General features: G+C 43.7%; 1 protein-coding gene across 2 annotated transcripts in view; it reads right to left on the minus strand.

The window, feature by feature from the left end:
* LOC117446307 (plexin-A1-like) overlaps positions 1 to 23,794 on the minus strand; it is a 190,996-nt gene that overhangs the window by 60,957 nt on the left and 106,245 nt on the right. For both annotated transcript variants that reach the window (XM_034082457.1, XM_034082456.1), the window contains exons 5-9: positions 22,913 to 23,013; positions 20,079 to 20,202; positions 19,007 to 19,160; positions 16,515 to 16,614; positions 10,563 to 10,677 (exon numbers count right to left, since the gene is read on the minus strand). In XM_034082457.1, coding sequence (XP_033938348.1) covers positions 10,563 to 10,677; positions 16,515 to 16,614; positions 19,007 to 19,160; positions 20,079 to 20,202; positions 22,913 to 23,013 — 594 coding nt within the window. The remainder of the gene's footprint in view (positions 1 to 10,562; positions 10,678 to 16,514; positions 16,615 to 19,006; positions 19,161 to 20,078; positions 20,203 to 22,912; positions 23,014 to 23,794) is intronic.

Consider the following 23,794-nt stretch of genomic DNA (forward strand, 5'->3'; position numbering starts at 1 on the left):
GTGTCTCTACTGTAGGCTATTTTTATTATATGTACAGCACTTTTGGCTTTTAACATTCGCCAAGCACTGATAATGAGACAGTCAGAAGGTTGGTGTGCGTGTGTGTGTGTGTGTGTGTGTGTGTGTGTGTGTGTAGACATGTAGAAGGTGAGAGATTAGAATCAAGACCTACTGTAGATTGAGTTGGGCGGGGGAGAGCGAGGGCTGGGAGGAGGAAGACAACAGCGATAGCGGGATGATATATAAATAAATAAATGTATTAAAAAGCCAAAAGAGTTCTGAAGGCTTTGGTGTAGCCTGACAAGATATAAATTAATAAAGCTCCAAAAACACTGCGCATATGTAATGAGGCGGGTGTCTGGTCGTTTTTTTTAAACCCCCAATCTCCCTCGAACACCCCCCCCCCCCCTTCAATTCCATCCATAATTAATTAGCTGCCTCTGTGATGTGGGGACTATAGATCAGGGAGGAGAAAAAATAACACGCTAAATAATGAAGTAAAGCGATATGGGGAGCCCACGGGAGAGATGAGATGGCATGGGTGGCCACAGAGGAGCGGGGGGGGGGGGGGGGGGGCACACTGGTACACATAAGAGGGACAGTCAGTGTGTGTGTGTGTGTGTGTGTATTTCATAGGCTCCTGACAAGGGGGTATATGAAGCGTTTTGAATGTTCCCCCACCGCCTGTCGACATGTCCCCCCCCCCCCCCCCCTTTCAGGCCATGTGACATATGTCGGAAACCAAAGAGCCGCCTGTAACCTTGAACTAAAGGTAAACCGTTACAATCCACATTAATATTATATTACAATATATGGCACTGGGTGGATCCTTTTATCCAAAGCAACACACATGGTGTGGTGTGTCATTCGTTTTAGCCGTTTAAAAATCCAATGGGAATGAGGCCTCTGCCCTATGTAATGCCTTTTAGTGAACTCAGATACCCTTATAGGCAACCAATATGATTTCATTTAAAATTCAATCACTCAAACTCTTCTTGCAGCAGAATTGTGCTTCTTTCTAGTCTTGATAAAACAAACACGCAAACCAAAGGAGGAGGTTTTTCTTCTTCTACGAGCCATTAGTTTGTCCTTATGGATATCAATTGTAAATAGTCACGAACTACAGAGAAGAAAGCGGGAAGAAAAACTAAAGTCTAACAGTGTGGTGAGAATAGTACAAACAGTGTGGGGAAATAATTGAAAAAAAGTTCAAATGCTACTAAATATTTGACAAACAAAGAAGTTCCCACACATCGGTGGTCTGGTGTTTATCTGGCTGGCACACAGTCTATTGTAAAATACTTCAAAGATAAATGCAAATGTGTTTATGCCAAGTTCACGAACATGACCTGTATTTTAGCTTATGTATTTTCCTTTTTTTTGTTATCCGTGCGATTATTTTAACAACGCATATGATTGGTGGATGAGAGTAATCTTTTGAGAAAGAAGCATATATTGTATAGAATTACACAATATGTATATTTCCATTGTTCTTACATTTTAAACCATATGGACGACTGCTTCCAAATCATTCCTTAATTAATACGAGAAGGGTAATATACTGTAAGGTCATGGCATGTCTTGCATTATAATGTCAAAGCTAGGATCACATAAGCTCCTCTGCCATGTACCAGCTGGCCTGCAGCCACGTGTTTGTGCAGTAAGTATGTGCGTGGGCGTGTGTCTTTGTACTACATATGTGTGTGTGTGTGTGTGTGTGTGTGTATGTATCTCATTAGGACTCGTACCAGTGTGTGTGTAGGTGTGTGTAGGTGTGTCTATTTAAAATGTAGGTTAACATCCACAAGATATATAGCATACATCTCTATATGATTAACAAATCTTAATATAATATAATATAATAAGGATGTGTTGCATACATGGAGGCATGTACATGTGTGACCAAAGAGTGTGTGCCCGCAAATGTAAGGCAGGCTCATTAGCTGGCAGAAACCAAAAATATGTTCTGTGGCCAACCAGACACTTTCTGTAGGGGGTGTGGGGTGTGGGGGGGGGGGGGGGGGGCTGGGGGAGAGAGAGAGTGAGAGTGGAACAACTTAATAAGGCAGCAACATGTAGAACAGTGCAGGAGCGAGGGAAGAAAAGGGACTTTGAACCTTGAAAGGGACTGTGAGATTGTCCGCCCACGTCCTTCGTTTCCAAGCAGAATGGTGATGCAGGGAGGAAGAGATGAAGAGAGAAAGAGATGAGGAGGAAATGAGAAAAGTGAGCGAGTGCATAGGAATGAGGAAGCACAGAAAGGAGAGATTGCATTGAATAGAGATGCAGGGGAATGTGTGACATGAAAGTTATTCAGTGCGGATTATGAAAGCCTCACAGAGCTCAACCGAATCTACCGTATGTTCTTCTTATAAATTACCTACATGCACACACTCAGCCTCTGTGCTTTGATGTACCACCCAGGCACATACATGCTGATTTCATCTCCTAATCCCTTATCCTTGACTTACAAGCAAGCTGCCAAACCTACACCCTATCCCCTCGACATAGACGTGCCACAGCATGCTATAAAACAATAAGAAGCAGGACTCTGTGAATATTGTCTTTTAGAACGTCTTTTCTCCTCCTGGATTTCCATAGAGTGGGTGAGGAGGAGGGGGAGGGGGGGACTCCTGGCACCCTGTTATCATTCTAACCCAGATATGTCAGCAGCGATCAAACCTTGTGCTTTTCAGCTTTTCAAAGACGAACCTTGATTTCAGAAGTAGATTCGCTCTCCGGTCTGCTGCTGACTATTGGCTCTTTTTTTCTGAATGCATTTCTGCGGCACGGAGATACACTAAAAGTACATTTTTCTTATCAAAAGGAATTGGACATGCACATCAAGGTTTGAAACTAACATTCAGCTTTAAAAAAAAATCAACTCCCTTTATCGATACATACGCAATTTATCTTTTAATTGTCCCCCCAGTGTTTAATGGTTGGTAATTAAAGAGTGGAAAGGTTTACTGAGTTTACAATTTAAATTGTGTGCAGACCGCTATCCAACTCGCCATTTGAGAAGAATGGAAACCAGATGAAGAGGCCAGAAACACACTGAGTTTTGCCACTGAGAAAACAAACAGAATAGCACAGACGTTTCAGTTTCTCCCTGACCTGTGCACAATCTATCCCACTGCGCTGAGAACATAATGCTACATTCACACATCACACACAATCTCTTTAAGAGGCTGCATGTATGAATTGGCAGCCAAAAATAGCCGTCGTCAAAATGAGTGGCCATATCAGTGAATAAATATATTACTGCCAGACTTATTTGTAGGAGAAAACACACAATTCAAGCCATTTTCTCCTTTTTACTTTTTTTAAATCACGAGAAAATGAAAATGACTGCCCAAGCATCAGTGTGTCGTCCGCGGCAACAATGCTGCTCGCCACTAGGAGGCAAAAAGGCAAACATAAGAACAGGAATGAATGAATGTTGGTGGGGGAAATATCACTTTTTCAGAATCTTAAATCAGACTGTATAATAATACACTGACATCCAGCGCTCCACTGCCACCATGGTCCATCTGCATGTCTCCAAAGCTTGTATGTCACTGACCATCTTGGGTTACCATGGGAGGGCAATTGTGTCAGCAAAATGGAGAATGGAATCAAAATCACTGCAGGCCACTTTGCTAAAACAGCACGGTGAAAAGCCCAACATGACGGAGGCAGTTAGCTGCTCTTGTGAGATTGGCCATCGCAGCACGCTACAGGTACTTCCCCCCCCACTCTCTTTCTGTATGCCTCTCCATCCCAGCAGGCGGTCACTGTTTCTCAATCACACTCTTTCTCTCTCTCTCTTTCTCTGCTCGGCCCGCATCTTTGAGTTAGTTTTTCCCATCAGCTCACTTTGCAGTGTTATTCTTTGCTCTCCGACTGCCTTTTCTCTCAGTGACTCTGCATCTATTGCTTCCTCTCGCTGACACACACGAGGGCTTGATGGCGAACATGCAATAGTCATCTGTGTTCACCATCAGCTGGGTTGAATGTGAGGGTTCAGGGAATGAAGATTTAATACAGCCTCAATAATTAAACCATTGAGATCTTCCACTGACACACAATCTCGTGCAGGGTCAGCAAACCTCTTTGCATCAAGTCACCTTATTTCAGTGTATTTGTCTTTGCTTTGCGTCAGCCCTTCATGAGGCGGATCTTGTATTCATCGCTGCAGCCAGCATGTTGGCAACGATACTCGCTGCATCCATGGGCCTTGCCGGGTGGCATAGGATGATATCAAGGAGAGAATAACCTAGCAGCGATATTGCACCTTACACTTGCGCTTTTCCAGTGTCTTCCAACTGCTTCACTTGTTCTCAATGTCACATTAGGATTAACACTTTTAAACCAATTAAACCAAGACAGCGTCCTTCAAATCTGCATAACTCTTAAAGCTGCATTTGCTAAACTCCACCCTCTTCCATAAATATAACTCTGCCGTCCTTGTGTAGTTGTCTACTAAGCATACTTCTTAGGGTATGACAGGCTGCTCTCTCCAGTGTCTCCCAGCCACCCTCCCTGCCTTCTGTTGCCGAGGGATTGATGCGAGGACGCTTCGGCAGTAAGTGAGGGACATTTTGTGAAAGCTTCTAAAAAAACATCGGGAAGAGCTGGAAGAGAGGAAGAAAAAAGCAAGATAAGCGGTGGGACTGTAAGGCTAAAAATAGCAACAGAGAGAAGGAGAGATGAAACATCTGCATGCACATGTGATGGACCATGCGTGTGTGTTAGCCTCCGAGTGCACACAGGGGACACATTCCAAGTCTCTCCTGCCTTTTTACTCTCTCCCCGATACGAACAGGATGATCGTGTGGGAAGAACAACACACGCAGGAGTAGAGCGTGACTGAGGGGCTGCATCAAATTAGCCCTACTCAAAAAACACTTTCTCAATCCAAGCCATTGTTCTCAACAAATTAGAGAGATGTAAAGAGAGTTTGCCAACACACCTGACACATCCCACTCCGATTTCCCTGAGACTGAAATTGATTCTTGGAAGGGGGGGGGGGGGGGGGGGGCGTCAGAACCTCGAGGAGCAGTGCGACCAAACCAAGGGTTAAACACTGGACGATCACGGCCCGACTAAAATCCATCTAGCAAAGAAAACATGTGGCTATATCACCCTGTCGCCTCCACTTCCTCTCCATGTTCCCTCCATTTCACTCGCCCCTCCCTTTCCCTTCAACCATGCATTTGGAAAATAAATGGCGTCACTGGATGTAATCTGCCGCTTGTTACTGCCAAGGTTCCCGCTCGCCTCCCTGCCCGTGTCTTTTTTTTCTTCCCTTCTCTCTGTTTACATCTGGTCTCAATTACAGCATCTCTGCCTGTCTTTGGTTTGTTCTCCTGAAACAAATAAAGCCCGGGAAGAACTGCATTGTTTGTGGAAAGCAGCATGTGGGATATTGCATCTCACCTCCACCCATTTCCTAATGTATTTGTTCCCTCGTCCTAGCATTGTTTATTTTGTATGAGACATGGCGTATGCACGTGCTCTCTTCATATTAGGCAGACTCACTAGCTACAAGCTACATGTGCAATGAAGCGGAGGGAGAACATAAATTGTATAATAAATAGAGAGGAAGAGCAAACAAGTACGTTGTGCATGTTGATGGACTATGCATGAAAAGGTAAGATAAGTGGAGGAAAAGGATGGTGGAAAAAGGATAGATGGACAAGAATAAAATGTGTAGATGGTGACGGTGGGCAGAAAGAGGAGACAGACCTGCCGGGACATTTGGGTGACGGCACCACGTGGGAAGAGAAGGAAAAAAGAAACGGATGATGAGGTGAGAAGACATGTTTTTCTATCTGATAAAGACACCGGGAGGGAGAGAGGGAAGCTGAAGAAAAGGGAAAGTGTGGATATCATTCAACCACTCGCCCTCTCTCCCCCCCTCCCCCCACACCTCTCGCCCACATGCCCCCTGCAGCCCTCTGCTGCTGGTTGTGCTTTGTCCAGATAAGAACCAGTGACAGTCACACACATTTAAAAAGTAGGAACAAACACACACGTATAGCCGTGCACACATAGCGAGGCCCCTCAAGCGGCCTTGGCCTACAATCTGTGGGATGTCCTTCTGTGGAGTGTGTGCGTGCGCGCGTGTGTGTTCTGCTCAGTGTCGGAGTACCAGCCAGGGTAAACACAGTGTGCCAGAATGTCACGGCTCCAGGCCTTCACACCTTCATCGCAAAAAAGCCTTCCAACCATGATGTGTGTGTGTGTGTGTTTATGCATGCGTGTGTGTCAGGGAGAGAAAGGAAAGAGTAAGCGTGTGTTTCTGTGACTGTTTAAGAATGTGTGTGTAGGCTGTGTGCTATAAGTGTATGTGCCTGGTTAAGGGTGTGAGAGAAAGACAGCGTTGGGTAAATATGTTCATGCGCCTAGCTCCGAGTGCTGCCTACACCGAGCCTCTCTTATTAATGCACGGTCTAGGGACAATGTGTCATACACTAACATTACATTTGTATAATTGGCAACAAACAGGAGTGTGTCTACAAGCACAGCTGTAGTGTGCTTTGATACACATTCTCTGCGCCGTGTGCCTTAAGGTGGTACACATCCATTGTGTATTAGAACAATGATAAGATTGACTTTTCAACAGTTTGAGAAGTAAACGGTCAACACTGTCATATGCGTAGGGAACAAATATAGAGCTATAGAACAATTGTTAGATTAGCTTAGCACAAAAATATGGACACATGAAGCTAAACTGGGTCTGTCAAAACACAGCAGACTGATCCTAAAAGCGCCTCCGAAGCTCATTTCGCAATATCAAACAATGTTCAACTTGTGTGTGTTAATTTCATGGAGAAGAGAGAAGGGAATGAGTAGGAGGGTGACATCAGTCCACCAATGGTACATCCATGCAGACGGGACAGAAGGAAGGCGAGGAGTGGAAGGTGTTGAATTTATAAAAGAGTGAAAGATTCATCACTGGAGGCACACATTCCACGGCATGCAGACGCCGGGGACACGGATGAAGAAGCTACTAAGGCTGAAGAGATGTACACAAACACTATTAGCATCATGTCCATAATCGCTACATCCTGACAACAATTGGTGTTTGGACATGAATACAAAACCATTTAACCACATCTGGAAGTGTTTTGTATGTGTTGCCCATCGCTCTTAGATTTCCCTGCACCAAAACCCCCCAAAACAATGGCAGCATTGTCTGTGCGTAGGTCAAAACTGCAAATGAAAAATAAAAGAAAAAGAGAGAAGAATAGGAAAACAACAAAGTGCGACAGCCTAGGAGTTTAGGGAGGGCAGAGAAAAGAAGCTCTGTGCCCACAAATCTCAATCAAGTTAACCGCTGCCTTGATTGCTCGAGTGAGACTGAGCCTTGCTTTGCAGCAAAACAAACACGTAAGCATGTCTTAACATAGCTGAGCCCAACCACCCAAAACCTTGCCTGGCAGTCATCAAGGCTTTGGCTCAGAATAGCACTTTCTCTTCAGGGGTGTGGAAGGAAGGAGAAGAAGAAGAAGTGGAGAAGGAAAACAGCAGTCATGTTCTTGAGAATGAAGGAACGCACATCTAACCCTTCTCTATCTTTCTTTGTTTATATAATAAAGAAACTCTTAACCCTCTCCTGCAATGTTCCGCCCGGTCGCTCCTTAATTCAAGAATTTGTTTGTTGTGCTATTAGAGGCATTGTTGATTCATGCATATTTGATTTGGAAATGTCACTCATATTTATTTCTTCCCCGCTTCCTCTGTCTATCAACTTTTTCCATTTGCTTTCTTCCCTATCTTTACACAGTCTGTTCACAGAAACAAACAACACTTTTTGTGTTGGATTGTGTTCTCTTTTAACTATTGCTTTGCATGACAATCAAAAAACAAAACAATGTATTCAATACCAGGTTGTTTGATCGAACTCATTTAAGATGGACGAGACGGTGCTGTTTTTGTGAGAGAAGAACATAACATAACGCAAAGGGGGGGAAAAAAAGTCCTGTCGGCAAATCCTTTGGATTGCCATGGTAACAGAAGATTCAGATACAGTTGGAGATGAAAGGACAAAAAAAACGTACGGATGGAGAAAAGAAAATGATTGATGTGCAACTGTTAAATGTTTATTTTATTCAGAATGAGGACACTGATGTTTATGGATTTGTATGTACTATTCATTTTAAGCTTTAGCACTCATGTTCAGGGTAGTAATGACATTGAAGAATAAATAAGTGATGCGCAGGAAGAACACGAGTCGATCATGTTCTTACAAGTGCATTGCGCACATTCAAAGGTCAGCTGTTACCCTAAGAACTTTAACATTTGACCAGATGCTCCTAAAATATGTTCTCTTTGCCTGCCAGATCCAACAGCACTCAGACCACACGGAGTCAGGCACGAGGAGCAGCTACCTTTCAACCCTGCGTGAAAACTTCTATCTGGCCTTTGATCAAAGCCTGAAGATGAGTCCTATTTAATCCCGTCTACTGTGTTCTTCTGCGGGAGGGCGCGGCACAGGTCTGAGTGAAATGTCTGCCATCAGGAAAGCCCATTTCACTCTTATGTTAAACACTGCTATTTGTATTCAGAGATGAGCTACAGCACGGCCAAATGGATCGTTTGAGGTCTAAATTAAGAGTGCAAGCAAAAGTTGCGCACAGACAGACACACCCACACAGAAACATGCCCCTTATAGCATGCCAACTCAACCTCACTCTATGAGTAGATACAAAACAAAGTGGTAAGGAAGAGAGGCACATTTCTGTCCTCTTTCTCCTTTCTTTAACAAATAACCCACACATAGAAGGGGAAGCAATAGAAGGATGAGATGGGGTACATTAAAATGGTGAGGGATTGGGTGCAAAGAGAGAGTGAGACGGGAGAGGGGAAGGATAAGTCTAGCCTACAGGAAGAGCTGTACTTGTTGGGGCATTGAGAGCGCAACTAATGGATATGGCAGCTACTGGAGGAGAAGGATGATGAATGACTGTGTGTGCGTGTGCAAGACCCTGTCAGAATGTCTTTTGTGCATGGAGGTATAGTAGTTGTGTGTGTGTGTGTATGGTGCGTGTGAGACAGTGAAGATGATGGATTCTCTTGGAGCATGTGGTCGGTGGTTTCTTGGGCAGGAGAGGTGACAGCAGAGATCTCCGTGTCCACATGGCACCCTCAGCCGGGCTGTCTGTCCCTTGTTTCCTCGCTCACACTTCCTCTCTTGATCTCCATTTCCACCATTCCCTTTGGTTTGCTCTCACTCTTTGTTGTTGCATGTCCTGGTTTTAACCAAGCTTCTACATTGAGACACACTGTCCTGCACCAGACATTTCTTTTGGAGAGATCCCTGCAGGAACCAGCATGTGGATAGAGAAAGATCTTATGCTAATAAAAATGTTCTGATATTCTAGAGTCTTATTTTTTTTCCTTCCACCAATATTGCTACACAGTATATGTTTACTTTCACATCCTGCTTTTCTTTGATTTTCCTTCGCCACTGCAGGCCTTTCCTGTGTATCCATCCGTTGCCCCTCTGGCCTCTCTCAGCTCAGAGTGTGCTAGCCAGCGCTCTCCCCATGTCTTGCAGATGGGCGCGCTAATCCGCTAACATTAGCTCCGTGGCGCGTGAAGGCTGGCCCAGTGTGTTGTTTTTAGTGGGCACGGATGCTGTGGTGTAGCATGCTAGTGTTTGGGATTCTGCACAGCTCCGGTTGAGGGAAGAGATAAAGAGGAAAGTAATTGGATAAAGGTTGACCAATTAATAAAGGCCGGGGCAACAAGAGGGGAAGAGGGTGGGGGGGTTTTAATCTGCATAGAGATAACAGGGGGAGTCAGACTACAAACACAAGGAGATAGCATCGGATTGTGTCTACGCGTGTGTGTATTTCAGCGTTTATGTGTGTGAGGCATCAGTCAGATAAAGAACAGGCATAACTGTCAGTCACTTGGGAGTGCAGTGGATTTACATCCATAAGTCCTGAGAAGATATGCACTTTTCTGTGCCACTTAATATGTCAGAGACGATGTGTGTCGACTATTGGACAGTGAAAGAGACTCAGCACAATTGATATTAGCTTTTATGCTAATGCTGTGTTTGGCTATGTAAGAACAAGGCAGTATTTCCATACACAGTCATTCCTCTCGGCCTGCTTATGGCCTTATGGGCAGAATTATTGCTGCACAGTACACAAGCTGTTGTCGTGGTCCCAAAAGCCACTAGTACACATACACACAGACAGCAGACACACACAGCAGGGTGATGTGAGGAAACCCTGAGGCGAAAGCCACGGAAGCTGCGAGGGTAAAGGTGTGTGTGCAGCTGAGCGCAATGTGTGCCTAGTTGCTAGAAATTGTGTCTGCTTGTGGGAGGGGAAAAACCAAGCTGTCTTTGCTTGACCCGGTACGCCACATGAAGAAAAAGCAGTTATAAGACAAGGAACTGTTTTGGATTTAGACCCGTTAAGTAACATTCAGCAAAAATATTTAAAAAAATCTCTGGCAGCTTTTTGGACTCATCCCACGATTATGTCAAAGGTAATACACATACAACGCATCATGCTGTCAAACACGAAAGCAATGTGGACGAAACAGCAGGGTCTTACCTCAGAGATGTTGACGCGTCCCTCCTGGAAAGAGCAGTCATTGGAGTTCTGAGTGCACATGTGGCGATACTTGCACCAGTGGCATGGAAACGAGCCGTTCACACAGGAGAGGCAGCTAGAACAGAGAGAGATGAGAGGAGACGGATAGAGAGTCAGCGGGGGTCACCAGTTCTCCGACATGAGTCTAAATTATTTATCTTACTGCATCAACGCTTCATTTGACAAAGCAGAGCGACAGAAACAAATCAGGACGGAATGGGTTCGTCTCATATTGTGACGAAAAAGAATTACTAACTTTGAACCAGTGATATACTTTATGCGTTATACAAGCGGAAATACTGGTAAGAAGGTCATTTTATATACATCTCATCCATGTATGTGACAACCTAAAAGAAGTAGGTGCACTGAAAGAAGCCAGTTGAGGGGCTCGTACTGGAGAGCAGACTTTATTTGGGGATGTTTCGATCAATAATTGTATAGTTTGGAAATGTTACCTTTCGCTTTTATTTTTGTATCTACTTTGTTACCAGCTTTTCAAAGTTCAAGTTCATGAAGTCAAATGTATATACACATCAAATATAAAATGGGTATTAAAAAAGGGGGATAGAAAAGAATGAGGGAGAAGATTTGCGGTAAAAAGGTACCGACTGTGATATAAAGGATCTTCTATAATAAGCTGTCTTTCTTTTACGACTTCATGTCCACGCATGTCACATTTTGGACGATTTCCCACCCTGTCTTGAATCCTCTTCTCTTCCCTTTACCTTTTCTCCCCCATCTATCAACTGTCTTAACCTTTTTATCCCCCTCACTTTCCTCATTCATCACTCCCCACTCGCTTGTAACTGTCCATTGCTTGCTGTTCACAATCGGCCTACTCTCTGCATATATTCCCCTCTTCTTGCTCTTCTATACCTCTGCTGTATCATTCACCCCGAGCCTTTCTTTCTGTCCCTCCGCCTCTCCCGCTGTATCCATCCCTTTCATTTTCTGCCTTCTCATTTTAAAAAGCTCTCCCCCCTGTTCTTTGTCTAAAGCTCTCTTTTATCCGTGGGGCTAAGAGCGCTCCACCATTTTAAATTCACCTGCTTTAGCTGAGGCGAGGTGCAGACAGACAGGCTGAAAGAGAAAGATGGGAGAAATAAGAGAGGGAAAGGGAAAGGAAGAGATCACAAGCAGGTGGATTTCCCTGGGAGAGGTTTAGGCGCCAGGTATCGTGGGAGAGAGGGGGGAGAAAATAGCGTGGGGGGGGGGGTTCGCTCGCTGGGCTCCGCATGGGAGTCTCATGGGAGAGGGAGGAAACATTATTAGGTTGGAAGTTGGGAAGTGAGTACGAGTGTGTCTGTCTGTGTGTGTGTGTGTGTGTGTGTGTGTGTGTGTGTGTGTGTGTGTGTGTGTGTGTGTGTGTGTGTGTGTGTGTGTGTGTGTGTGTGTGTGCGTGCGTGTGTATTAGTATCTACGGGGAACCGTGAAGCCAGACAGGTTCAAGTATGCAGTTTATCAACACAGATTCATGTTATTGGTCCTTGCTCAGCCCTAGAGAAATATTGCGCCACTTGGTTTCTCATTTATGTGCGCAGCATTATCTAATGTAACCATTATGAGCTTACAAATAAAATAGTTTCATTTTATTACTTCAGCGTCAAAATGTCTTCTACGTGACTAATTTAGCCATCATAGTTTGTCTGAGCATATGGCTTATTGTAAATAGAATAAAAACCCTGCATTGAACACAGTCAAGGTAAGCAAGTCATAACAATAAAAGTGTGGGTGGAGGTGCTTAACTTGGAGGCGGATTTGTATTCAACCACATCTGCCAGGTGTGAATTTGCATGTATGTCTGAACACTTATGAGCACACTCCCTACAAGCTTGCAAGTGTGTTTTAACCCTGTGTAGAAAAAAACCCATCTCATCGGCATGAAAAACTACAGCTTTAAATCTTGAGCTCTGAGATGGAGCCCCCTATACGATTCCATCAAACCCTGACGTGGATTCATTTGGATCAATTAGAGCCGCTCGTTTGTCAGGTGCACACTGTAAGCGATCGTTTCCAGCCCACACCCCTCCTTTTGAGCAAGATCAGAGGCTGGAGCTTAATTCAATCCCACTGCCGCTTTAATTGACCAATTTAGCATTGTGCTGAGAGAAGCTGTCCATTTGGAATGAGGGATGTGCGGCAAAGGAAATAACAGGCCTCCTAATACCACACAAGAGCAAATAGGAGATTTGTCAATGTTCCACACAAATGGGGGGAAAGCGATTAGGCTACGCTAGGTTAGGTTAGCATACAGTGCATATACTCAAGCGGCAGAACTGGGGGTTTAGCTCAATGTTGTGAGTTGGTGAGATACAGACAAAAGGATGTCAATACTAAACAAAAGAGCAGTTGCCATACAAGTGCACACGTGCCAAGCTCATTGTGCAGCATGATGCGTTTGGTTAGCTCGGCCATAATGACTAGTTTAAATGTCAAAGAGTCTTTCTTTGGTTGGGGGCCCACTGGCGGTTCAGAGCTCATCAAAATACAGTACGAAACCAACTTAACACAGCAGGTCACTAGATCCAGAAAGAGAGCAGTACAATGTATTGATGTGTAGTTCACAACATAACACCCGTCTAAACATCTGTCGCTAAGCCCTGAGAATAATCACTTGTACATGGACTTTTATCTTGTATTCATGTCAAATCAACCTTGTTAGTGTACCAGTGACTTTGAAATAACGAGCAAAATATCAGCAGGTAACCGCTGCCAACTTTATAAGACTTTTATGATTAAGGCCTTTGAAATATTAGACGTTGCCATTATATGTGCCAACCAAGGCCAGCAGTAGGCCCTGTCTGACAACCCCCTACTGCTCGCTCTTTGGTTCCTCGAAGTAACCATGGCCCCCTGTCTCGAGCTGCCTTAGGATCTCACAACCCCTTTCTAGCCTGGGTGCAGACCCTTTAAAAAGGAAAATCCCACCCAAGGCCATTAGAGGACGTTTGATATTTCTTATTCTCTTGTCCAGAGGTGGGCTCCCTTTTCAGACCCCCCGGTCTCCTCTTATTGCTCCTTCCTGTCACTGGCCATTGCCGTTGGTCACTCAGAGGCTTTGAGCTGCTGCAGACACGCTCCCCTTATGGCCACGCTCATCATGCTAATTTAATCCGTTCATATTCAGATGCTAATCAAGACGCGCTAGCTTTGGAATGTTTTTCTTTTTCAGGGCTGACACAATAGGCTATGATTTCCTCCTCTCTCCTCTCCTCGTCAGTTTGAAGTGCTAAATACAATCCGCTGTCCTAGTGAGGTGCGTTTCACACTCCTGCACCGGGAAAATGGGTTATTTATTGGATATTCATTCAAAGGAGGTGGAGGTGAATAATTGATTGGTCCTCAATCGTCTATCCCATCATTAGTGGTTCCCTTTCAAATTGTAGGGGTGTTTTGTAAAGACTAAGGGACTAATGTGTATTAATTCCTGCACAAGTGCAGAAAAAGAGTGCAATTTGAATGTGCCAAGTCAAGATATTGCAATATAAATGTATTACATAGTTCTTCTAAACCTTTTTGAACGTCATTTCGTGTTTTTTTTCTTTGAGCCAGATATGTACATTATTCTCTTTTAGCAGAAAACTGTACACTTTCTTCCAATGCATTTTTTTTATCCTCATTACTCAAAGAGCATCCTCAAAAAATGACCCAGTAACTGCCCGAGCCACATTAACGGTAGCGAGAAAAGGTGATATGGCCTCATCTAGACATTACATCCTCAAATTCATTGCCAGACTATCTTTCCTATCTTAAATAAACGGGGGGCTGTGGAATGAAAAAAAAGTGTATGGAAATATTTAATTAAGGAGCAATCATGGCCGTGGGTGATTTTCTATTTCGATCTCGGCAACCCTTAAACGGAAACAGTGGGAATTCTAATTAGATTAATACCACTATGCAAATGTATGGCATTTTTGAAAAGGCAGGGGCCACGACGTAATTATTTGAGTAAATAAGCGGGAGGGGTGTGTGTTTTTTGGAATGGGGGTTGGGTGTCAATATGTGAGGGTAACTGTTAGGATAATTCCTGTCGAGCTCATTCCTACCGTTCCAAAAGGTATCGTTAATGTAAGCAGTAAACAGTATACACCAGTACTGTATGAGATGGCAAAAACCGATGCACGGGAATTCACGAAGGTACAGCTGACGGATCTCTCGTTTCAGAGTGTCTTCATCCTCCACTGTGTAAAAGCCTGCAGTATTTTGAGTTTAAGCCCATTAGAGTAAAACTTGGCTCTGTAAAGAATGACCAAGCATACTGGAAACAGGGCCTTGCATGTGGCGGTGCGGGCCTGAAGTCATTACGCCAACGACATTACCAGTCTGATCTCATCAGACGCCACACACTGACGTCCGGGGGGCATGGCGGGTATTCGGGCTGGAGTGCCAGCTCCAAATGGGATTCTTATCTAGGCATCTCTCGTCGCCATCAGAGTCGCTACGGAAGATGCAACGCGCCATATCTGTAACTTTATTAAACGTGTCCATTACATCAGTCCGAGGATGTATTAGATCAGCCCCGGGAGCGGATTTAATCAGAGTTCATTGGGGTAATATCTCCAAATGGGCAACTCTCATGCCTGCGTCACGGCTCATACATTTCTCACACTTGGTTTGTGATATCATTGCCATATTAGAATCTTTAATGTGACATCATATTTCAATACAACCATTATGGGAGTATCTAACTTTTTTACTTTACTAGGCGTTTTCTATATTAACATGAAGCAATTCGGACTAACAGGTTGTACACCCTGGGCAATAAAAGGCACTGGTAATTAAGAGCAAACATCACAAGGTCCTTATGGGACATGAATTAACAGGGAATGGTCATTGTAAACCACCGCACCCATAACCAACTGAGCTAATCATCGTTGTTGCGCCAGGGGATTGTCTGTAGGAGGGCAGGGAGACGGGGGGTAGCTGGGTTAGAGGTCACAGTTACGGATTAGGTGTCCAAGACATTCAGGGCTTCAATGAGCTGTAAGTGACAGAGCTGATAGAGGTGTGGCTGTGTGTGTGTGTGTGTGTGTGTGTGTGTGTGTGTGTGTGTGTGTGTGTGTGTGTGTGTGTGTGTGTGTGTGGACAATCCTCGAAGGAGGCTCATCTAACATCCAGAGGGAAGCCAGGATGGAGCTGTGCTGTACCCCAGGGCCCTCCCAGCCATCTGCTGCCCCTTGGCTAATACCCCGGCAGACGTTTCAGCCTCCCCTGGATCAGACGTGGATGGACAGGAGGGGGGGAATCAAGTGGGCCGGGGTGGAGGAGATGAAGGATTCTTTTACCCCGGCAGGGTGCATCAGGCTCGTGGTAAGACTGACCTAGGGGTTCGCCTCGATGGGTGGTGGAGATTTTTAGCAGAAGGTGGATTAAGGGAGAGGCAGTGAACTGTGATTGGGCAAAAAGCTAAGGGCATCTGTGTGAAGGAGACTCGTCCAAAAAAGCACAAGACACCATTTCTTATATTTGAGTTGAAGGTTTATCTTTCTTAAGGTACCAGACTAGGTATACCAGTGCTCCAGAAAAGCTGGATGTATTTGTCTTATCAAGTGGGTAAGAGACATACATGTGGTGAGAGAGTGATTGGGAGGTATTACAGCAGACCGTCGCATAATGAATTAATCATTGAAGTATCATTAGTGTGTGTCGTGGGTTATGATAATAAGACTAGAATTACCATCTCATATCCAAATCGTTTCTCATATACAGCACGTTCGATTTTTCACTCTGATGGAAACACGAGCCTCCTGTGGAGGTCGGAGGGGGGTGGGATATTTGTGTGGATGTCTAACTGTATCCCTCATGGACTGTAACACGAGACAGCCCATAGGGATAAGTGACGGGGAGAACAATATCTTCAAGGAAGAAGAAGGAACAGACTAACAGAAGCAAATGACTGACTAATGTACTTACGACTGGTGGACGCTGCAGTTGTAGAAAACAAAATCAACGCTGGCGAACTTCTTGCCCGTCTCCTTTGACTTCAGATAGAGCTTCACCACTCGCTTGTCACCTGCAGCAAACAGATATATGGAAATAAATATATTAAGAATACTTTTGTCTTAATCTTAACAGTTAATACATAATAATAAGCTACATTAATTACTGAACAACTCAATAATCAATCACAGTTTATACATTTGCGAAATTGGACTTATAATAAAAAGAAATGATCCATCGACACCTCACACTTTAAATTTGAATTCCACTTGTGACCAGGGGCCTCATTTATAACGCCGTGCGTAGGAGTCACGTGGGAAGGTTGCTTACGTAGTAGAAATCCCAAAATTAGGTACAGAAAATTTCCGACATTTTACGATTCACCAAACATTGCGCACCGGCGAGGAAAGTGCGTACGGCACTTCCGACGCTGGATTCCCTTTATAAATCACAACCGACTCGAAATGCGGTGCAGCTTTTGCGGGCTTCACGTAACGCCCATATTTGCCTATAAATAGTCAAAGAAACGCCCATTCATTCATTCTGACTGACTGCATGAAGAAGATCGCAGGAAATGACGACAGAACAGCTAAAAAAGACATCTCACACCGTGTCAGATTCGGGTTATTTTGGGGAGGTCGAGATAAATCATATTGTTTGGTGGATGCCGTTTGAACCAGAGCAGCAGCAGGGAGGTCGGATCGTCACCAACATAAATAAATAAATGGCCCGAAAAAGGTTAATGACAAAAAACATACACATAGCCTTCCTCAGGCGGTGTGTTTGTACCGGGGACAGGAGACCCTCCCTTGATGAGAGACTCTAAGAAGTGATCGGGGAATCCCTCCGGAGTGGAGTCATGACGACTGGATCTGAATTATGTTTTTGTATTTGGTGGTTTGTGTCCCAGCTGTGCGCAGCATCTCCACTGCAGCCTGTGCGTCTCAACCCCCCGCAGCAACCCTATATCCACCAGTTAGAGGAAATACAACTAATGTGTTGTGTTATATTAGCTGTACAATTGACCACATATGGTGTTCTTATTTTCCATACCTCCTGTGTTTTACGAGCGACTTATCAAGTCTTGGCAAACGGCATAAAACACGATTAAACGTGATAGTATATAAAACCATGCTCGTATCTACAACCTATAGAAATGCAAAACGGCGTCAGTTTAGACGTAATTCTGTCCTCCTGCTTACCGCATCATTTATGAGAAAACATTTCATAACATTAACATAACATTTCGAGGTGGTTTTAAATAACATATCCGTATTTATTTATTTCTCCAAGTTATGTTTTTGTGTGCACTGGGGAGTCGCAAACAGGCGTTCGTTAAATCATTTTAAGATTGGCTTTAATCAATGTTTGAAAATGAATTCTTCATATATGATAAATGAGAGGTAACATTTTATTTATGGTATTATTTCCACATATTTCTCTCCATTCTTCCTTCTGGTGTCGCAGTTTCTCGTCTCTCCCGTTTTTGTGCTTAGTGCGTGGGTTAGAGTTTGCGTGGAGGACCGCACATTTTCCCGTCAAGTTAGTATTTTATAAACCGCAAACATTGCGTAGAAACTGGCGTACGCCATTTTTTGAGCGTATATCCCTTTAAAAATGAGGCCCCTGAACATATAACACGCACACACAAAGAAACACTGTAGCTTAGCAACACAGCGCTCATGTCACACTCACAGTAGGGTGGCATCTAAAATAGCAGCACCAATCAGAGTTTGGATGCCATAGATGAGAACTCATAATGGGGCATAATGGGCTCAGTTGAAAAACTACAGATGTCTCTTTGAGGAAACTTAGAGCGCACTATCTGACAAGTTTTCAGACTGCGGATATCAAACAAGTTTTTCTCATTTGTAGCTTGACAGGAATGGACATGAAACGGGTGCATAATCTCTGGAAAATAAGATGCAGATATTTTTTAAATATAACGATAAACCACCCTGAAGTCACTGCTTTGAAAAAAAGCTATAGGAGCATAACCAGTGTTGTTTAGAAAAGAAAAAAACTAATAAAATGAAACTGACAACTGTGCATAATGCATGATAATGGGAATTCAAAAACCGTTCTATTTTCAGTACATAAACGTAGACTCGTGTTTGGGCCACTGAAAGGAAATGGGTAAGCGTTATTGGTGGCGACAAGGTATTCTGAATAAAGACGCACTAAACATCATCTAGTAACATTAGCCTTCTGTAGCTTTCTCTCATGCTATCGTACAAAGAGGCCCCTGAGGAGGTGACGCATCAGCTTCATACACTATGGACGGAGGAAGATGGGGGATGACATAAGTATAAAAAGTGTTAAATGGAATACAGAGTACCAACATAAAACGAGTTTATTACTAAATTCCTCAAATATATAACTTCACATATCTACACACGCCCGCTAACTGCCACCACCCAGTGATCTCACTACCCCGATGACTTCATCGCCCTTCCTGTACCGACCTTTGTTCCTGGTGATCGGGATGATTTCCCGGATGGAGGGAGACAGGCAGAAAATGTGACCACCCTGGATCTGTCCCTCCGTCTCCACATAGTCCTCGAAGGAGCAGTTGACCCCCGCTGACAAATCAGGCACGTTATGAGCCTGGAGGACCAGCTAGAGAGGGAAAAGAGAGGGACAATAAGTACAAGATCAATGGAAGGACATGGTGTACATGGATTGTTATAAGATATGACATGAGGGTTAATGGGTGCTGGGGAATGGGGGAGGTGGAGAGAAGCGTGGGGATGAGTATATGTGACAGCAGCGGGAATAAAGGAGAGTGTGTGCGTCAGTCGGAGCAGCTATTACAGCAAGGTTAATGTGTTCGTGTTAATGTGCAGAAAGAAAGTGAGGCAAACTGTAATCACTCAAAACGATGTGGTTACTTTGAGGAGCCGCTGACAGAATGAGAGCTCTTACTCACATGAATAAATGCACACACACACATTTGACGACAAGACAAAGAATCCACAAAAAGTTACAGATGCATCCTTGGTGTAAGATGTTGTGACTTTTGAATGACTCTTCATGTTTCCACTTGCGTAAAGACAATGATACTCTCATCTGTATAGTTTGTTTTAATTGGTATAGTTTTTGTTGGGAAACAAACTACGTTTTTGAATCAAGACAATGCAATTAAACATTATTTTGGATCACTGTTTTTGCTGTAGACATCGTGCAAAGAACTTTGAGACAAAACGTTCATGGTTAAATTATTATTTCATTATCTACACATAACATCCTCCGGCTAAAATTGTATTCTTCTGTAAATGTTAAAATCATTTTCTGTAAATCATTGCCATTTGGCTGATTTTTCTCTTACAGTTAGATATTCAAGCAGATGAAAATGTATCAAAGCAAGAAAGTCTTTTGTGAGAAAACTTCATAGAATAGCCCAAAGCCCCATTTTGCACACTAATCTTAACTCACAGGGTTTTCATGACCTAATTGCACAGGGTTTATTCCACTGTTGATGTTGTGTTATCAGTTTGGAAGGTGCCACAGTAATGTTCACAAACAGTTGAGACATACCTGGACTTCAGACATGGTGACAGAGATATTTCTTGGCTGAACAGTAAGCTCCACACACTGCCTCTGGTCTGAAGCAAACCTCTGGGGCTCTCCGGCTCGCTCACACCGGTCCTTGCGTGAACATCTAAGGAGCGGCAGATAAAGAGAGCAAAGAGAGAAAGGAAAGGTGACAGGACACAAATTATGAGATGGATACAAAGAGAGGTCGACAGGCAGAAGAGTGAGACAAGAGGGGAGGAGAGAGGGAGAATGTGAGCAACTGTTATCGTATTAAGATGACAAACATGCACAGCCATCACGTCACACAGAAATGGGAGCAATAACGGAAGACAAATAGGCTAATAGCTTCCCCCAGCCATTACTGTAGGCCTTTACATCATTACCTTATTGGCCCTGACATTTGTGCAAGACTGCTAAGCTAAATGAACCTCCAGCCCCCTCATCTCTTCACTTTACATTCCCACCCCACATCAAACTTCTAGGGAGTAGATATACAGGCAATCATTAAAGTTTCCCTAAACCGTAAAAATGATACAAGTCCTACCAGCCACATATCAACGGGGCCAGCAATTTCCCCAGTTTGTTACGAGCCAAGTGATCGTGCTAAAAAAAATCGCAATACAGCCCCATATGGCAGCGGTTTTACTATTAGCTATTCATAATGCATTAGCTATCATTTCACCTTCGCACTAACAACAACTGGTCCCTCTGGTGAGAGAAAAGTGCTGATGCTGCGTTCTGCGAGGTCTAAACAATAAGAGGAGGGAGACGGGTGGAAAAAAATGCTAACTGCCTCCTCTGAACAGCAGCCCCTCATCCCCTCGTTTAGTTAGCCTTCGCTCAAGCTCAGCAAGAAAAAGCTGTCACCAAGCGGTCCCCCGGGAGTCTCTAACTCACACACAAACACACCTACACACACTGTACAGGCATGAGTAGTAATGCATACAAGAATGTACACATTTTCTCATTATAGACCTGTTTTCCTTTTACTGCTCCTCTAGTGTGTGACTGTGTGAATATGTTTTGAATACAGTGTGCTCATTTGTCTAAGAACACCTGCGCGTGCGTGTTTGTGTGTATTCCCCTTTAAATTCCAGCATTTATTGAAACTACGTTGCTCTTAATAAGATATGGCTAAGAGGACCAGAGGGCTGAAACGAGGCTTATAAATACTTTGGCTAATAAATACCAATTTGTCCCTAGAGATATCGGACGGATTTGGCAACAATATCAGAAAAACAAGAGTAAGCTGCATTCAAGACAGAAGGTTACGATGTGCTCAACAGAAGAATATCTCCGGATCAAGTCCATCAGAAATGTGCATGTCATTTTAAGGATGTTTGTGTGGGTGTGTGTGTGTGTGTGTGTGTGTGTGTGTGTGTGTGTGTGTGTGTGTGTGTGTGTGTGTGTGTTACAATGGAGAAACACAGGTGGTGTGTGAGCCTTGAGGAAAGGCAGGTTGGTGATATGTTTCACAAGTGTAATTAAGGCACAGAGATGGCATTACGCCCAATGCTTGAGGTGTTCCAACTTCGCTTTACCATCCTGTCACCAGTCAATAACAGGTCTCTGCTCTCACACTCTCCTGTGTGCATATAAACACACCCTCAAGTCAAAGGGAGAGATTACATGCAGAGCCAGTGTTACTATATATCACTACACTTGTTAGCGATTAGATTTGTGTTCTAAACATAACTACAAACCATCGCTCTCAGGGTTACAACATGTTATCTTAAATAGTAATCTTAAAACAAACACAAGACCTAGTCAGCATACCAAACACTAACACTGGAAGTGACTAATCCTAAACTTGTTGCCAAACAGTTGCCACTTAAGTATAATGTTAACTAAAAACACACACATAACAACAAGCTAAATACCACTAAGATGTGTTAGTGATGCAGCCTGTCAAGCCGTGTTGTCATGTATATGCTATTAAAAAGGGTTTAGCTTTGTTTAGTTGACACTTAAGCAGGATAAGTCCGCCCGAGCAGCTTTCAAGCTGTGTGAGTTTTCTTCAATTAATCATAAATATGTGACTAATTAAAAAGGTGTTAGAGGCATTTTACTTTAGTTATTACAGGGTGTTAAAAAATAGTTAACACAGGCCACATTCAAAGCACCAACTGGCTGTCTACTGTGTGTGCAGTGTTCAGGTTCTCTATACAGTCTGGGCATTTGGACAACCATTTACATGAAGAAAGATTCACTTGTTTTGTGAGTATTCTCAACACGTTGAGGCAAAGAGAAAGGGTCAGCTCTTTACATGCTGTTGATTTAACATTACATCAACAATCACATTGTATTACAACTCATTCAATGTTGAAGTTGTAATCTCTCAGTCAAAGTAATTGCCCTAAATTGGAAATTCTGAATATGATGGTATCTATAAGATTCAGCAAGTGACACGTATGTCTTAGCAAGATGTCAAAATGCACAACTAATATCACCACTGAAAACATTTTAATGAAAGCTCCGAGGTCTGACCAAGAAAGTATCCTGTGTCTTTTTGCAATGCTTATTTCTGTCCTCCAGTTAAAACCAACATCAGTAAAACCTTTAATAGCTTTCTTCAGTAAATAGTTACTTGAAAAAAACCCATGAAAAACAGATCCTACATTTAATTTTAGGGTGGATTTTCTCTTCAAACAGGTATTGGAGTATATGTGGGGACAAACCGCTCCTGATCTCATGTGTCAGCTTTCGGGTCGGTGCTCCCTCTCCAGCATGATCAACTGACACACGACTAAAAGCAATTATCTACTACACAATGCCATGCAGGGGTTCCAAGGTGAAGAGTGCTAATGTGTGCATGAAGTGTGTGGGGTACTTACACATTGTGGAGGACACACCATCCACAGTGAGGGTCTCTGGAGCCCAAACACTCGCCACAAGTGGTGTACTGCTCGCAGCTTTCCACTGGGACTCTAACCACCTAGGGGGAGAGAGAGAGAAAGAGAGAGAGAGAAAGGGTGAGAGAGCGAGAAAGAGGGAGGTGATGAAGAAATAATTAGCATCCTTGATGTAATCAAACTCGTAAAATGAACAGTACCGTATACGCGGCTGGATGGAGATGAGCATCTGACAGCTTATCAGACTGATACAATTCAGCAAACAGAGTGTGTTAGTGTCAGTGTGCACATTCCTAAGATAGAAAGAGAGCTAATCTGTGGAAAGGGTTTGCGACTAGTGTAAGTGTATGTGCGTGTGTGTGTGTCAGTTTGTGCATGTGTGTGTTCTGGTGAGAGATTCCAGTCCAGCGGTGTGTGACAGCCTCCAGTGAAGCGTGTACAGAGGAGTGCTTGCAATGCATGCTGGTACACCTGACAGGTGGCAGTGGCAACTGTGCTGTGATTGACAGGTGACCTCAAAAACCAATGGGAGGCAGAGGAGCAGACGGACAGACCTGCAGTATGCGTGTTTGTGTGTGTGTGTGTGTGTGTGTGTGTGTGTGTGTGTGTGTGTGTGTGTGAGCACATGTATAAGAGGCACAACTCGGATCAAGTGTCTGTACAGAGCCTGCACAACAAGACCTTAGTGCATATATGTGTGTGTATGTGTATGCGTGTGTGTGTGTGTGTGTGTGTGTGTGTATGTGTATGTGTATGTGTATGTGTATGTGTATGTGTATGCGTGTGTGTGTGTGTGTGTGTGTGTGTGTGTGTGTGTGTGTGTGTGTGTGTGTGTGTGTGTGTCATGCACAGCTATACTGAATG

The sequence above is a fragment of the Pseudochaenichthys georgianus genome, chromosome 5 (genome assembly GCF_902827115.2).
Source record: "Pseudochaenichthys georgianus chromosome 5, fPseGeo1.2, whole genome shotgun sequence".
Taxonomy (NCBI): Eukaryota; Metazoa; Chordata; class Actinopteri; order Perciformes; family Channichthyidae; genus Pseudochaenichthys; species Pseudochaenichthys georgianus.